Source organism: Caenorhabditis remanei, chromosome IV (genome assembly GCF_010183535.1).
Source record: "Caenorhabditis remanei strain PX506 chromosome IV, whole genome shotgun sequence".
Classification (NCBI taxonomy): Eukaryota; Metazoa; Nematoda; class Chromadorea; order Rhabditida; family Rhabditidae; genus Caenorhabditis; species Caenorhabditis remanei.
Window position 1 is genome coordinate 17,519,142 of NC_071331.1, and position 17,658 is coordinate 17,536,799.

At 37.5% G+C, this 17,658-nt stretch overlaps 2 protein-coding genes across 2 annotated transcripts; both read right to left on the bottom strand.

Moving 5' to 3' along the window:
• Positions 1-7,643: 7,643 nt before the first annotated feature.
• Positions 7,644-9,152, bottom strand: GCK72_014886 (uncharacterized protein; the record flags this gene model as incomplete). The annotated part of the gene is made up of 6 exons (XM_053730519.1): positions 7,644-8,015; positions 8,068-8,299; positions 8,523-8,597; positions 8,738-8,826; positions 8,876-8,993; positions 9,040-9,152. 6 exons carry the CDS (start codon positions 9,150-9,152, stop codon positions 7,644-7,646), a joined length of 999 nt encoding a protein of 332 aa, XP_053585291.1.
• Positions 9,153-14,019: 4,867 nt separating this feature from the next.
• GCK72_014887 (uncharacterized protein) lies at positions 14,020-17,411 on the bottom strand (the record flags this gene model as incomplete). The annotated part of the gene is made up of 17 exons (XM_053730520.1): positions 14,020-14,175; positions 14,335-14,577; positions 14,622-14,714; positions 14,764-14,908; positions 14,952-15,107; positions 15,152-15,298; positions 15,349-15,431; positions 15,478-15,600; positions 15,645-15,726; positions 15,773-16,158; positions 16,204-16,286; positions 16,332-16,409; positions 16,460-16,650; positions 16,704-16,793; positions 16,841-16,982; positions 17,206-17,299; positions 17,349-17,411. 17 exons carry the CDS (start codon positions 17,409-17,411, stop codon positions 14,020-14,022), a joined length of 2,355 nt encoding a protein of 784 aa, XP_053585292.1.
• Positions 17,412-17,658: the final 247 nt, after the last annotated feature.

Genomic DNA, 17,658 nt, shown 5'->3' on the forward strand with positions numbered 1-17,658 from the left:
TTAATACTTATTATTGGTTTTTTTACCTAAAATTCAAACTCGCAAGGTGGTTTAGTAACTGATAAAAAGTATGTGTACATGCAAAATTAGACACCTTTTCGACTACAAAAGTATGCCACGTCTTGAAACAGACAGAGTTGTTATGCGAGTGTTATCAGTCAGAAGACTGAAACTGTTATCAATTGGAAAAGCAAGAGAGTCAAAGAGAGTCGAAGAGAGGAGAGAGGGAGGGAGTCAGCTGACTAGACTACAATCACGGATATTTTTTTCATTCATGGATTATCATGGCATGGAACAATGGAATGGAGGAAGAAAGAAGATGATCAAAAAAGTTCGATCGATCGATTGTTGTCCGTGAAAAAAGATGAAGGAAAAAAAGGGAAGAAGAAGGAGTGGAAGTGGCCGATGGCGATTCGAAAACCAAGCAAAAATGTGGAGGAGGAAAAGTGCGCGAATCGACGAAAAGCTTGCTTATTGCCAAATGTCTGTAGACTCCTCGGATCAAGTAGTGTCTAGAAAAGAACGGGTTTACAGTCAATGTCTGCGTCTTCAATCTCTTCAGAAGACACTCGAGACGATAGAAAGAGAGAGAGAGAAGGGCACCTCTTCTTCCATTACTTCCCGACGAAGAGAGAGCGAGAGAGGGCACCATTGTCCATTCGATAGAAGAATTCAGAAGACGACGACAAGGCTTACCGATTTCGAACAATCAGAGACCAACACGAAGAAAAAAGAGAGAAGGCGTTCGGTTTTGTACGTTTCGGGAGGGAGAAGCTGTGTGGTCGAGACAGAGAAAAAGAGAGATAAAGGGATGAAATCAAAAACTTTTTGACTGAAGGAGAAACTAGACTTTGTTAGGCTTATAAAGTTGGAGAGGTAGCCGTTGGGGGTTTCTGATTGGGAGGATCAATGAGATTTTAGAAATAAAAGAGATTCAGAATCTAGAGCTAGATATCTCCAATCAGAAGCAGTTAGAAACTTCGGGGTGATCCTGCTCAACCAGATCGCAACTGAGCTTTAGATGATGACCTGAACCAGAATGGTATGTCATGAATTGTTAGCCAATTGTGGTATCTGTATTTCCGGACGAATCTACTTTTAGATACAAAAAAAGTTTCCAGATGGGTTAACTACCAACAGAAATGATAATAAATCAGGAAACATTCTGAATCCACAGCTGACAAACTGTAGTGATAACGATTGCTTATTCCAACAATTATTCTAGACTCCTACACCATATTTTCAGATAGTAATTCGAGCTTCAGAAATTTCCTTCCCGAATAATAAGCCACCAGAAAACATGCAACTTGATGACTTCCGAAATGAACGCATGTTTCTATGTCAAGTATTTCTAAAAACAGTTCCATTTCATGCCTCTTAAATAAACAATTAAAAGAATCCCTCTCCGAAGCAGCTGGATCCCGAAAAGTCACGTGCTTGGAAGGCCAAAGGTGTATGGTTGATGATGTCATGACTATTTATTTGAACAAGCACATACCGGTTTTCATGGAATGTTTCTCAATTGTTTTTTCAAGATGTTTATGTATTTCTAGAATATTCTGAAGCAGCGAAAGTTTCGAAACTAAATCGTCGAATAGCTGGAGAGTGAATCATATTTGATCTATTGATCTGGTGATAGTCAAATCAATAGGGAAACCTTCAAAAGATTCTTCAAATCCTGCAAAAGCTTATCCCTCAACACATTCGTTTTCTGTGATTTGAAGCTAGACAGAATACGGTCGAATGACGTTTCATCGTCTCTGTTCAATTAGGGTCATCAGCGAGAACTCGATGACGAAACGAAGCGAAGAAACATTCTGGCAGACTAAAAGAATATGCTTATTCGTATTGTTTCAGACAACTAGAACCACTTTTGATAGTGGGAAAACAAGGAAGAACAGTTTGGTAAATGAAAGTCAACGTTTGATGAATGAGACTGATCCATGAAGTCTCGGAACATCTCATTGGCCAACCACCCATTTCCAATACGTGACAGTCGTTTTGGAACATCAAAAAGCACAGTCTCCAAGTGCTCAATGAGCACAGTTTACAATCCCAGAAACTAGCATGGCGCTTTTTTTGAGAGGGGGAGAAGGATTATCGGTTGCTGTGGGAGAGAAAGAGTGTGCGAAAAAGCACGGTCAAATGTACAAAGACACAAAAGTCATGAACGAGTAAATAGACAAAAAAAATGAATGGATATTGGGAAAATTTAGAGGGATCTTTACTTGCGAGGTCATGGGTTGGTGGGGATATCCCAAGAGGTTGTTCTATATGGTTTCAAGATAGATCTGAAACTCCAGACAGTCGAAATATGAAAGCTAGAGGATAGGAATAAAAATAGAATAGACTAGTTTCGACAAGGTTTACGGAGAAGTCATCAAAGTTCACTCACATGGAACCGGCAAAAATAGCTGTCGCTTTGGAACTGTGTCAGATAGAATCAGGAAGTTCTGAACAAGCTAACAGGCAAATTCTAGCTTTCGAGAAGAAGAACGCAGCACCAAGTCAATAGCGGAGAATCTGATACATTTCCTAACTTAACCCATAGGCTCCTTACTAGGGCCCTTTCGTATCATAGTTATCTGAAATTTTCTTCTTAACCTTTGCTCAAAAGAAAGAAAGTAGTGACGAGAAATTGCATAAACATTCTTTTCTTCCCACTTTTTTCTACTGTTCCAAAGTCTTATATTCCCCGGGGAATGATGAAAATAGATTTTTCCGAACTCTACCAATTGTAAGATGGACTCATTAAAACCTGAATTTCTTATGACTGGAATAACTTCAGAGTGCCTGACATATCCGAACACGAACATTTCAGAACAAATTCCAAAAAACCAATAAGAAAAATGTGGCGGCTTCTTCACTCCGACGAAGGAGCTGCAGATGATTTATGGGTAGTGCTCACAGAAGACGACGATGCCCTTCTTCATCTCTTTTTTATGGAAGATACAAAGAAAAGAAGTGTTCAAATTACGTTGAGCGAATGGGTTCGATGAGAAGAATAAGACGAAGAAAAATGGGATTGACACGCGATTTGATGGAATTATAGAGAAGAAGCGGGTGGAAGATGGAAATGGAAGTGGAAGAAGAACAATGGGTTTTAGTAGAGAATTCGGAGAGAGGGGATTCCCAGAAAAGTACATCTGCATATTTTTAGAAAATTCGGATGCGTTCAGACGGAAAAATTAAATAAAGTTTCGATGAACTTTAATGCTATCAATGTTCTTGTACTAAAATGATTCTGGAAACTTTTTCGGAAATTTTCTTTTTTGACTTGATCGATTTAAAATCTTTTTCCAAATTTACAGAAATTCGATTATGTCAATATAAATTTATATTCCTAAAATCTCAGGGTGGTCTCGAATTATGATCCTAAAAATTTACAGATTAACCTGCAATTTTCTGCCAAAAAAGTTCTTTCAGCTATCAAATAAAACCTCATTATTCTTGCAAAATCTCTCCACTGATTGCTAATTTCATTCTCGCTGTGTACTTTGATTCCGAGAGCCGCAAAACTAGATAAATAAGAAATGAAACCGAAGAGCAAAGAGTTCAAAATCATCCATCTAACTAGATTTTCCAAGAATATAAATTGTATTAAAAGAAACGAGAGATTAAGGAGTCAAAGCATAAACTGAGATTTGACTTGATTATTTTAAGGTTTTTGATGGAAGACATTTTGGAAATACAAAGTGATCTTACACTCTAAAAATATAGGTTTGGAGCAATTTTATGACAAGGAAGTAAAATTTTCTGATCTGATCTTTTGAGAAAAATCAAGTAAATCAAGTAATTTGATCTGCATCAATCTAGAAATGCGTACTTTCATATTTTACGGTTTGTATATGTGTATATGATTTGGAAACTGTCTAATAAATACCATTTGAATCGCTATAGTCGCGAAAAAACCAATTCCCAAAAAACCGGGAAGCCCGTAAAATCAAAAAAATCAGCGAAACTGCTGACTTCTGATGATTTTTGACCACATACGTTTTCATTTAAAATGATGAAGATGTAGACGTTGTTTTATCATAAATCAATCACAATTATGAGACAATTAAAATGAAATCATTTGTGATAATTTAAAGGAAAACGAATCTGGAATTGATTCTCATTGAAACGGGATGTCTTGTTGGGCTTTTCAAAATTGGAATTTGAAAAAACCCTCATAGAATTTTCCTCGCTAATGAATTCCGCATAAATTCTAAAAAATAAGTGTTCAAAATTGACCTAATAATACTTTAATGTCTACTCAATCTCCTTCTTTCTTCCGTTTTTCCAACAACAAGCCAGTTGAAAAAAACGAAGAAAAAATTATTTATGAATCGCACGTTTTTTTGAATCTTTTCGTCTTGCTTTATACTTTTTAACCGGTTCGTTCTGTTCCAACAAATCAATAATGCCATAAAATGCCGCTCAGAGCAATGAAAAATTGTATGAAAAGAGAAGATGATTGGAAGAGAGGCGCGGTGCCTTGTCTCTCTTGAAACAGATGACGAACATCTGGAGACGGAAAAGAGAGAAGAAGGACGGACGAAGACGTGGCGGCGAAGAAACTGAAGAGGCGGGATGAAGGGGGATATTACGAGAAAAGACAACAGATGGTAATTTGTCGAATTATCTTCTCGTTATTCCTGGAGAGAGAGGGAGGAATTATTTCGAAAAGTTGGAGAAAGGGGAAAGTAGGATCGTCTGAATGTCCGTAGATTTGGGATAGAAATTTTAAAGAATTTGTGGAAGTTTTTCTTCGTACGGGTAAAGGGATGATACCTTCAAGATCTGAATATTTTAATGAAGTTTCATCAACATCAGTAGATTATATGATTTTGTTGCAAAATGTTCGATGTGATTAGCACAGAAATGCAGTCGAATGCGAAGTATACACAGAATTCAAGATATTTAATTCTCTAGGCCTTTCGTTAGTCAGTTTGGGCTAAAAACTTATCAGCATGTTCAAAAAAGTGGTTATATTTTTCCACTGCCTCCCAGAGAAATTGAATGCTTTCAGAAACTCATTAAAATTAAACGTAAAAACTTTTTTGGGCGTTCTATTTGCTGATCTAGAAGTTGCTAAGCATGCTGCTTCTTCCAAGAAAAAACATCGGGATAATCATATTCATGAACTATGAGTATGAATTGGGTGTCGTTATAAAACAGTTTTTACGGTATCTGGATTTTCTAATTGAACTTTGTTTTGAGAAAATCGATGAGTTATTTATATAATACACAGATAAATTGTGTACACTACATTTATTTTCAGCTAATGTAATTCAATCGAGCTTGAAATGCTTCAAGTAGCGAAGGATTCACTTGATAATTGAACATTTATGCAATAGTTAAAACATTTTTTGTTATAAACATAGTTTTCTAAAAAATTGAATTCCAGGGCAAACGAATTCCAGAAAAGTAGAAAACGAGGGCTATGGTCAGTTAGTTGATTTCTCCTTTCCCCCATCGCCATGGAACGAAAAAGAGCGAAACACTTTGTTTGTTCGGGAAGGTGAGCCCCCCATTCGAGTCCCCTCTTTTGAGTGTCGTAATTCTCAAAATAGACATGAGTTTCTGAAATCCATTTGGACTAATTGTCTTCAGAAGACTCCAGAAGTTTAAATCGTTACTTATGAGTATGAGAACATTGTAATTTGTAATCTGTAGAAAAAGGACTGTAACTTGAAAAAACCAGGAGCCGCCCGTATGTGTGTCCTCTATCTTTTTCTCTCTTCCCGAATGGAACATCTCGAGCATTTTTCTCTTTTTCTCTTCCACAATGTCTCTATTTTTCGATCGCACGCGCGGCCAATAAAACAGAGCAAATATCTCGACGAAAAGTGCATCATTGTCTGCTGTCTCTTTTGTATAACCTAATCTATCATCTAAACATGCACTGTCCACCACGATTTTTTGTGCACGCGCGCCATCGAATGAGGAGGAGAAGCTGAGAGAGTGGGAGAGCTACAGGAGCACAAAAAATGTGAGAGAGGGGTTGAGAAAGTGGGAGGAGAGATATGAGTATTGTATATGGTTATGGATGACAAAAATTATGGTTACTGTCGAGAATTTCAGCTGGATGAGAGGGAAAAAAATATCTAAGAAAATCTATTCTGGAAAATAATTATGATAAACAAATTTAGAAAGAATCGTACAGTCCATTGACTTCCTATTGGATTGGCTATGATGCAACGTTTCTTATCTTGAAATTTGAATTCTGAAAGGCGTTTTCAAAAACTGAAGAAGCCAAACTGAACACATTCAAAACGTGGTGTTTCAAAAACAAGGTTACACATTTGAACGAATGCTCGCTCTCCCTCTTGAGTATGTAATTAAATTCTGCAAAATCGCATGTCATTAGCTTAATTACAGGTGTTTGGGATCTGGAGATTCGGAAGTCAAAAGATCTGGTTGAACATAATTTGATCTATTCTGAATTTTAAAAAATTGGAAAGGAAATGGCATGAAAATATCTTAAAAGGTGCTGGAACTCAAAGCTAAAAGACTTACAACAGTGTATTTGAGATTAAACTTTTGGTTGGAAGTTGTGAAACGAATGAACATCCTTCAGTTTCATTCGGTAATGATATTGATGCTACCTGTCATCGCAACTACCGAATATTTTGTTGAAGAAGATAGTGTTTTTGTTTTGGAACTCTGTGTTTGTGCTTTTTGAGAATTTTGTTCTTGTCAGATCAAACATATCAAAAATCAGAAACAGAGCTGATGTTTGTTTCAAATGGCAAGACATTGTATATTTCAAATATTTCAAAAGTATTATTCGAATAACAACCTTAAGATTCTTCAACTGATCATGTTGAACATTTCTCCTATTTTGCAAGAAAGTTCACACGAAACAATATCATCATTTGTGCATAATATAATCCGATCAACAAAATCAGGGAACAAGATCAGAAAAAGATATTTCAGACTATATGTTTTCGCACCATGATAACGGTTTTTGATCGATTCAGCAGGAAGTTCCAGAATTCAGATTAACAGGGATCCGTATCCGGTACCTAATTGCTCAGTAGTATCTGTGAACAAATTGTGAACCACTTGCTAAACTGAAAAGTGAGAAGAAAACAAAAACGAAGAAGAACCGATTAATAAAATCTTTCGATACGAATCAAAAAGAGGTGATTTTCTGTTCCCTTCTTCTTCATCTCTTTTCCTCCTGTCAGTGTAATATTCATCGCGTGTTTCTTCCATCAGCTGTCCGTAATCCACGGCCCCACATATCCTTTTCATTTCTCACGTCCTAATGGAAACTTAATATGAATCTGATTGTAGGCTGGATGATCTATGAAATATTTTATTAAAATTACAACAAAAAATACCTGAACTTCTCAAATCGAATCTATCGAATAGTATATGATAAGTGAATGGGAAAAAGTTTGAATCACAAAAAATATCACTTGAGCATTTTGTAATATACAGAAAACTGTCAAATTGTGACATGGTCGAGAAGAAAAAAAAGAATACATAGAAACAAAAAAATAGAAAAAAAGAGAATAAAGCTCTAGCCGGAAAGATTGTGAGGGACTGGAAAGAAAATCATTGGGAAAGTTGGAGAAGTGAGGGAGTTCAAACACGTTTTTGGAATGAAACACCGGTTTGCAGTTTCTTTTTTATTTCAGATTTCTAGTAGATTAGTTAGGGGAAATTGACGGAGAAAACGGGAGTGGTGGGATGACGGATGGATCTGGAGAGCCGGCTGGGACTGGGTGAGAATGACCGTGAGCTTCATGTCCGAATGCGATTTGAAGAAGGAAGATGACAACGAATCCACCAACGATTGATGCAAGTTGTTTCAAAGAATTGAAACGATTTCCCTTTTCAGCTGCGAGGACTTCAAGGAAAGTGACATAAATGAATGTTCCAGCGGCCATTGACTCTAAGAAGACAATGAGGAAATCTTTTCCGAATGATGCTCCTCCAGTGTTCTGGAGAAGAGTTCCGAGGACTGTTCCAAGTGGTGTCATCAGAGCGTAGATCAAAATAGTGAAAATCACAATTTTCTTCTGAAATACAGAACTATGAAGATGAGTTTTCAGAATCTGAGAGAGTATATACCTTATCGCTATTTGATCTAGAAATCTGAAGACCAACAGAGAATGCTTCGATCGATTTGTGAAGAAGTAAGGAGAAGAAAAGAGTCCAAATAGCTGTATCACTGTCTTGAACTCCCAGAGCGAATCCTTCCAGAAGAGAATGGAATGACATTGCGATGGCAAATGTAAGAGATTTGAGAAGATTACTCTTCTCATCTGAAACCACCCATGGAGAGGCTTCTTCCACGACGAGGCTGGAAAATGGGAAAGGTTTCGATCTACCGATGGAGCCTGCTAAATGTTTAATGAACCAAGCTTGTGCAAGAAAGATGTTGGAAGATCTAATCTACCACCAGAACAAAATATCTCACACCACCAACCCACACATATTTTAATTCAAAACCAAGCAAACTAAAAATTAGTAAAAAAACTGTGTGAGCATGCATTCTATTAGAAGTTAGAAGTTAATAATCAAACCTGTGTCGATTCTTCATTCTGCTATCAGTTGGAATTGTTAGTGCCCCAGGTGACCCGTCCTCCAGAAGTACTTGTCTGAATAAACACACACCATGCGAAGAAGAAGAAGAAGTCGTGCAGAATTAGTGGGATAGAGTAAGGGAAAAGCCAAAAAGAATCTATAGAGGGAAAAGACGACACACTGTTAAGGGAAAGAGATCAGAAGGGAGAAATACCTTGTCACATTTTCTTTTTTGATATCTACAGTCATTGGTTTTGGAGGTCCATGAGAATGACCATGGGAATGTCCTTCGGAGCCGAATACCTTTAAATCTAGCACATTTATGACTTTTCCTTCTCTGGAAAAACCATACCATAGCGGTAATTTCCTCGATGAAATATACAACAAAGAATCCGCAACAAATGAAGACTTGGAATAATGGTACGGGGTAATGTAGATCATAATTATTCACCATAGAATCATAATTTTGACTGAATAAATAAGGTGTATTCTAGAATTCTACAACTGAAAACTCACGTAACGTGGGGAATAACATCTAAAAAGCAAGTTGCCATGAATACTCCTCCAGAGAAACAAGAGAGATATGAGAGCCATCCACTATCATGTTGGTCCTTTCCTTTTTTCTTCATCACTGTCAGCAACTGAAATATTATTCAGATTTTCAAGAAAAAATCATATTTTTTATGAGTTCTTGATAAATATATGGTTTTCTTAATTTTCTTAGAAATCAGCCTCTCCGCGACAGTCCAGTGTTTCAAATTGTAACTCTAGAAAGTATGGGATGCGCCCTCAGGATTTATGAATGAAAAAAATACAAGTTTTGGACCCAAATTTCCTGAACTCACCACTAATGGACCCCATCCTGATATCGCTGTGACCAATAATAACGCCACAGCCAGACAACTCTGTAGAGCCAAATACCCAACAGTCATCGCTCTTCTCTTCTTCTCAAATCTGCAATGACTTTCAAGTACAACATCATTATTTGTTGGTTTTTATATCATATCGAGATGAAACCGGCCCCGGTTGCCACTCGGGGCGCGAGTGAGCTGAGAAGAGAGTCATGGATTGATGAGAATGGAAGAGGGGAGAGGGAAATCTTGATTCTGATGTCATGCCGAATGGCGAATCAAAAGGAAAAGCGAGAAATGAAGGTGAGGCAAAACAAGACGAACGAATTGGTTTTGTGGATAGGAAGAGAAGAAAAATGAGAGAGAGAATAAGAGAATGGCAGATAGGTGTGAAAACAAAGAAAATAACTGTTCTTTGTATTCATAATGTGTGTTTCGTTTTCTTTGATGAGATATGGATACTTTATAGTAATAAGGGAGAGATGTCGCAAGCAAATTTCAAGGATACAGTTTTGTAAATTTTGAAGGAAACGGAAAAAAGATAACATAGATCAAGGACAAAGTGTTACTACTGGAAATTTTTGATACTGGTAAGGCACGGTTTTCACACTTGCGCTCTATTGAACTTCAAGACGATCTCGTTGAGACGCAGAAAAAAAGTTAGTTATCGAGTGGACTACGGTGGAGCGCAGTTGTGAGAAGGGATTTCACGAATATAGATCATTGAACCGAACAACTCAAAACGTCATCTCACTATCAGTTAATTGATAAAAAATAGAAGGTTCAATGTTCAAATGAAAACTCCAAATATTCGGAAAAACAGAGAAGAGGAAAAGCATCTACCTGGATCGGTTTATGGGTTGTCATAAAACATTGATACTGAAAAATTATTGTCTCTGCGTAGGTGGAAAGACAATCAAAAGCAGTTAAACTGCCAACAAAAAAGTGAACTCTTTTCCCAAATTGGATTCCTTTTTTCCATTGAACCGTATAAAAAAGTGACACATGTGAAGTATAATTTTAAACTTTTCAGAGAGAAATAGATCATGAGAGAAGTGAGGAAGAGACCAATCGAAATCCAAAAATCTAGTTTACTAAAGTTTTGACCTTTTTTGGAGGATGAGGAGGTGGTGACACATTGAAATATTCAATGTTTTTGTATTGGCTTCGGCAACATTTATGTAAATCAAAATATCCGGAGGTAACACATGTTTCTGGTGGTGGTTGAAGTATAGAAAGGAATCTGAAAGGGAATCTTTTTTGGTTGAATCATGTAAATGTTTTTGTTCGCAAAAAAATATCAAGAAGCAACTTGAATTGAATCGGTAACGATCACAGTGCTCTTTCATTTTCAATGCAGAGTTATAAAAGAAGAACAAAAGAACCGAGTTGGTTACACTGTAGTTTGTGATCAGAAAAGGTTTTTTGAACCTTTTTGAAAAAGTAGGCTCAATAAGATATTGATTGAGGTTATGCATATACATCTTGCACATTGGTGTGTACGCGGGGGTGGCAAAAGATAGTGTAAGTGACAGTCAGGTCTTCAAAGAGTACGTGAAACCAGATACATTACTGTCTGGACCATCCGACTCGGTTGGGGTCACGTAAACAAATTGTGAGGAAGACCATTCCATGAAAACTCGAGGAGACTTACCATGAATGTAACATTGAACAGTTTTTCCGTTGCATAGTATAGTACCATTTTGATAATTTGCTAGATTCAAATTCAGACAGATACTAAAATTAAGAATGATGCAATGAGCTGCCTGAACTCAGATAAGGGACAGTAATGAGAAAAAAGAATGCTCCAACCAATCATTGGGCACCCTTTTTAAACAATTTTATGATTCCAACTGATAAATTTTTTTGTTCTGGAATGAAAAAGCGATAGATTCCCAAATGAAAACCAAAAGTTAACAGTCCAGAACTCTAGAAAGATATAAGACAGAGAATGGAATAGTTGATAAGAGAGAAGAGAGTATTTGGAACCGATTACTGATAGTTGACAGAGGAAAAATGGAATAATACGGAAAGTAGAGGAGAAGGGAAAGAGTATTAGTCTGTGTGGAGTGTACACATTTCTGAATTATTACTTTGAAAACTGTACAAATGGTCAAGAATGACCGAAACGAAGGAGAGAAATGTTGTGGAATGATGAACGGATAATAGCAGAACGCGGGTAGTCATATAACTGAACACTCCTTATTTATCCTAGAGAAAACGACACGGTTCGTGGATTAAGTATGGTAAATATTCAGTTAGTCATCTGAGGATTTGGAGCACCTTTTGGCTCTTTTTCTGGGAAGAAAAAGAAAAAATAGGGAATGTTGTCTTATGACCAAGAAGATAAGAATACGTGGCTCTTTTTCTCTCAAAACAGGCAAAGAGGTTATCAGGGAGAGAGAGCACAGAAGACATTGTCTCTTTCTCTACTTTCTTATCGATTCTCTCTCTTAATATTGGGGTGTTTATGATCCAAAGAAGAAGGGCATAATGACGGAGAGGAATAAGAATAAAAGAGGATGAAGCCCTCTCTCACTTCTCACTTCTGAATCCGATTGGCATCTGAAGATGATCCCGTTGACAGATAACACAGATGGACACACGGCGAATTTATTCCTGTCAGGGCAAAGGAAACGAAGCAGTTTCAGAGAAGGAACGTTCGGAGATATTTTTTAGGTAAGGTGTGAAGGGAAAGTGCAGTCGTCACGACGGAGGCTTTCAAGTAGAGTACAGATAGTGGGCGTTTTATGCTCCAGAAAAGTTTCATCAGAATTTGAAACTGTATGTCATTCAGATAGCCGTGTCAGAGAAAAAAGGAAAAAAGATGAAATGATAGTTTTCAGGAAATGACGGGGTGCAGCTAATACTGAAAACATATGAAACGAGTTTTGGCCAATGGTTGGTTGAGAACGTTCATCTCTTCTAACAATGATCTGATTTAGGATCCTAGTCGGGACAAGCTCTACATTTTCGGCAAAACTGAAAAAATCAAAAATGGTAACAAACAAAAATTACTGAAAACTGGAGCTTACCTAACCGAAAACTTTCATACAACAGGTATATACACCTACCAATTTTATCGTATACTCCTCCTTTTGTTACTTTTCATCTTAAGCTGCGATCATGCGAAAAGTTCGAGTTCTGTTTGCTTAGCCTCTCGTAGAACCACTAGATCAACATGCTCGTAATACGGGTTACCGGAAAACTTGATCTAATCAGAAGTTAATTAAAATTTATTTGTCAGTGTTAGTTAAAAACTCCAGAGTCAGACTCGAACTATTTCCTGATTGCAATCATAATCAGTAGACCGTAGATCACAGGTTGACAGAACAAAGAAAAGCAAAGTGCTTGCACTGCTTAAAATTAAAAACTCAAAATCGCAGCTCACGTAATGAAAAAGAAGTTTGATTTCCGGGCCTACTGGTCAGTTTGTTTAAATACAATGTGACTTATCAGTGTGCTCGTTTAACAAATAAATAAAAGTACATTTTATCTTCCTTTCCACGTTCCCGTTCGACGCTTCAATTTTCAAAATATGACATGAGAACTTAAAAAATCAGAAACTATACATCTGACATCAATTTCACTATCCTTTTTCTCGATCACATTTATTCTCTTTTTCTGCCAAAAGTGGCGACTATCAGTTCGGATTAAACACACATGATACCGCCCGAAAAGAGCACTTTTTGACAGGTTTTCGTGGCATGAAAAGGGGAATTCATGTGATGAAAATGAAAGATATCAGAGGGGTATTCTAAATTGACAGTTGGCTCTCAAACCACTTTTCCTTATCAATCAGTCAACAGACACTTGAAAAAGTATTTTTGAGAGGGGAGAGGAGTAAGTGGTCAAAGTGATTGGTCAATTGAAATAAGGGGAGAGAGTGAGAAGAGTTATGGAAACTTCAAAAAAGAAGAAACGGAAGTCGGGAAAAGTACAAAGTGAGAAAGGAAACATATGGGATGGTTTCACTGGGAAAAATGGAGAAATAGAGAAGTTTTAAAGGGGGAATGAAAGAGAGTTGTGGGAGGAAGAGAGGAGGCTCCGGGAGTGATTACATCATCTGTTGAAACACCTCATTCAGATCATCATATTCAATACGGGGGTTTCAGAGAATACACAATTTCCAGAATACAGAATCGTCACTTTTTGTGTGAGTCATAGTTGATGAGTTCTAAAGACTTGGAATTAATTGAATTCGGCTGATTGTTTTTTAGAGAATCAGACTGTCTTGGGTGACGTTGGTACTTTGCTCATCATGTCATAGCAATTGCGTTTTGGAGATTCGGGTAAACTTTTTTTCCTGTGACCAATGTTGAGAAATTCAATTTTAAAGATCATTCTTCTTGCTGGAAATCTCTGGTTTTAGGCTGCAAATCGTTCAAGCTTGTTTGTTTCGTGGTTTGATTTTTTTAAGATTCTCACGGAGTTTTACTCGAATTTACAATTGTTCATTTAATAAATTTATGTACACGCAATCAGAGGGAGATTCAGAATCCTACTTGGAAAATGCGCTCTACTCACACTTTCTAAAAAAAACACATTTCCACAGTAGACTCTGAAATCTCTATGAGCAGAGAGAGGGTTAATAATAAGTTATGAATTATATATTAAAGGCACTTTTTTGTGAAAATAAAAGTTATCAAATGCGAGTGTGCTCATCATCGACCATCATCTTCTCCGTCAGAACTTCGCCTTCATTCGAGTAATCAGCGTATTCATAATAGAAGATTGCGAGAAGAATGAAAACAAAAATGACGAGAAGCATGATTCCACCGAAAACAAACATTTGGACAGCCTGGAACAATTATAGAGATAAGACTTTTTAGGAGAAAAAGAAAATATTTTTCGGGTGTTTTTAGTTGAGGAAAATCTCGTTGTCACTGTGCAGAAAAATTATGGGAACGCAGTTTCCTTCTAGAAACTTTCAACTAGACTTTTTGAAAAAAAAACTCACCACATCGGAAAAGATGTTCAACATAAAAATAATGACAACAATGAGATCGCCGACAGCTGTTGTGAACAACCAAAGTGCTTGAACCACTGATTTCAATTGAGGTGATGCTTCAGAATACGCGAATTCCAGACCAGTTATACTGAACATGACTTCTCCGGCAGTGATGATCACGTATTGAGGTATTTGCCAGAGAATACTTACTCGATTGTGGCAAACGAGAGATTCAGTGGTAGCAAGGATCTCCTGAAATTTTTTTTACAGGGCATCCCATCTAAATAAACTCTTACTGAATCTCCATTCGACCTTGTTGAAACTGTAACCAGGTACACACCTCCCATATGTTTTTGTTCGATTGATGGAAGCATCAGTGGGATGAATGTCTGGAAATATAGAAGTTGATGTACTACTATTCAAATACTCATGACATACTTTATGACTATCATCGGTATAGAACAACTTATAAGTTCCCGGTTTGGCGTCAACTGTGTCGTAGCTTTTACCATAGTTACTGGAACTTCCGTTGATGTAATCATGAACTTCGAGATGGTTGGCTTTGGTCAGAGTGTAGAACTTTCTGGAATCGAGTGGTGAAAAATAATTTATTTTAAAAAACGCACCCTTTCTGATTTGGTTTACAGATTATTTCTGTTTCCATGACTTCATTTTTCTCTACTTTACACATCGCAATACTTCCAGAATATCCGTCTGTTCCGTTACACTTTTCCCATGTGACGTTTGATGGAATTTTATCGCATGGAACGATTAAGTTGATTCTAAAGTGGGACTCGATGAAGTGTCGTATCCATCTTGAACTTACCCAATTCCAAACTCTCCATTCCCACTTTTCGGCTTCTGAGGATTCACTGAATTGTATGTCCATCCGTTTGGAGAGAGAGTCAAAACGTAGGAAGTGGCTGAGGCAAATGTCGGATTGGCAGTGAACTTTGGACAGTTTGGAGAGGTACTGAATTCAGTTTATGGTTGAGACAAGACCATGATTATATATCGACTCACTTATCAAATGTAATGTTTGGCTGGAACACAGTTGACCCGGTGAAACTGATTGGTTTGGTTACAAGATCTTCTGGGTTGATTCCCTGAATGTTTTGATAAGAGAATTGAGTTTTGATAAGAGAACTCTACCGTTTTACTCAATATATCGAATGGTTCTCTTCCATCAATTTGAACTTTGAAATCACAAGTTGGGAGAGTGTTAATAATAGTCAAGTGAGCTTCATTTGCAGCTGGCAAGTATGGAAGAGAAGACTGAAAATTCCAGCTTTTGCTCAACTCGAACTGGGAGTACTTACGTTAACAAATAACTGAACAACTCCGCAAACGAAGAATGCCAGGGCTGTCAGCACTCCTCCGCATCCCATTTTTCGAAGCATTCTGAAAATATTCATAGTCTGTTTTCAGCCAACCTAGCTAAACTCACGTCAACTCGAACCCACATTTCTCGATGGCTGGATAGACAAGCGATTGAAAAATCGGAATAAAGAATAAGATCAAAAAAGCATTGAGAACACCCATTTGATCTGGAAGAATCTCCCATCCCCATACATTTGCATCCATTCCAATCGCTTGAAGTACCCACGTGGATCCTTGTTGATCGTAAAGAGCCCAGAACATTGGAACTGGAATCATCATGACCATCACGCGGAAGAGTTGTTTGATGTCTTGAATGTATCTTCTTTGGGCACAATTCCCATGAAGAGCTTTGCATTCTGGAGACATTGCACAGTCGTGTCCGTCGAGAGAGTATTCAAGCCAATGAGCACGATGATGGGTTGAAGAGGAAGTGGCTTTGTTTCGGAGAGCTGTCTGCAATTTCATTTTGTTGGAATGTCTGAATTTTTTTCGACTTACTGCAATAGTTCCAATAACTCTGAAGATGATATTTTCCTTTGGTGGAACTTTTTTGTACCAATAACTTCCAGACATAAATACCACTGAAAATTTTGATTATCAGAATTTTTATGCCGAACTCCACTCACACGTGGCAACGATCATCAAAAAAGCTGGAATTCCAAAAGCAAGAGGATAGCAAGAATCGCCTCCGAAACAGGACATTGCTGAAAATAATTGTTCTAGTCTAATAACTCAAAATTGAAGAAAAACTCACATCTCATAATTGGAGTCAAGAACATGGAGATAAGAGATCCAGCATTGATTGAAAAGTAAAACATTGAGAAGAAAATTGAGATCATTCTGGTGTAATGAGCAGGGAATTGATCACCTCCGAATGCAGAGACACATGGTTTGATACCTCCTGTACCGAGACCGACTATCAGGAGACCAAGCAGGTCTAGGAATCTGAAAAATGAGATAGAGATAGGATACCAAATGAGTTGATGTGTAGAGCTTACGGATGATGAGAACTCTCACTTGGCGCAATCGAAGAGAACGCAAGAAGAATTTGACCGCAGGAGTAGAAAATAGAGACGAAAAAGATTGTCCTAAAAGAGAAATTAGTCTTAAAAGAATATTCTTTTGAAAAACTTACCAGAACTTTCCGATGTATCCATCAGCAAGAATCGAACCAAGAAGAGGAGAAGTGTAACAGATTACGGTAAATGCATGGAAAAGTACTGTACTTGAGGATTGTGTGAATCCGAGGATGTTGAAGAAGTAGAGAGTCAAGACGGCTGAAAATGAACATGTATTTAAAATTGGAGGCCAATTATGGGGATCGTTCTTCTTTTTGAGCAGATGCTCCGGAATAATAGAAAGCCACAAAAATATTGAAGTTATCAAAACCAATATCGAAATTATAACTTTTAATCAACTAGGCGACTGAAATCTGCTTCTGGATCGGACCTTTCAAAGCTCTCACTAGCCTAAAATTAGCCTCTTTTTTCGAATATTTACCTCTCATTCCGTAGAAACTGAATCTCTCGCATAGCTCATTTCCAACAATCAGAAAAGTCTGCTTAGGCCATTTCTTGATCATTTCTCCCCATGTCTGAAATCAACAGAAACCGGTTATTATCAACCTGATATCAAAAACTTACGGTGGGTTGATGGTCAACTGGTGACCCGGGTCGGGGGTCATTTTGAAGGTGAGTGGCACCCATATACGGTTTACACGAAACAACAAATTACTGAAGAAGAGGGCATTTGATGTTGGGAGAAGAAAACAAGAAGAAGACGATTCAGAAGGAAGAAGACGAATTCAGATGAGAAGAGGCCACCACCACACGAATATTTTTTGGTTGGTTACACACGCGTAGTAGTACATATGGTATAGGAGAAAGGTTCTCTTCACTACTCACCTCTGTCATATTTAAACCTGTTTCGGAATGAGGGTCGAGAATTCAGATG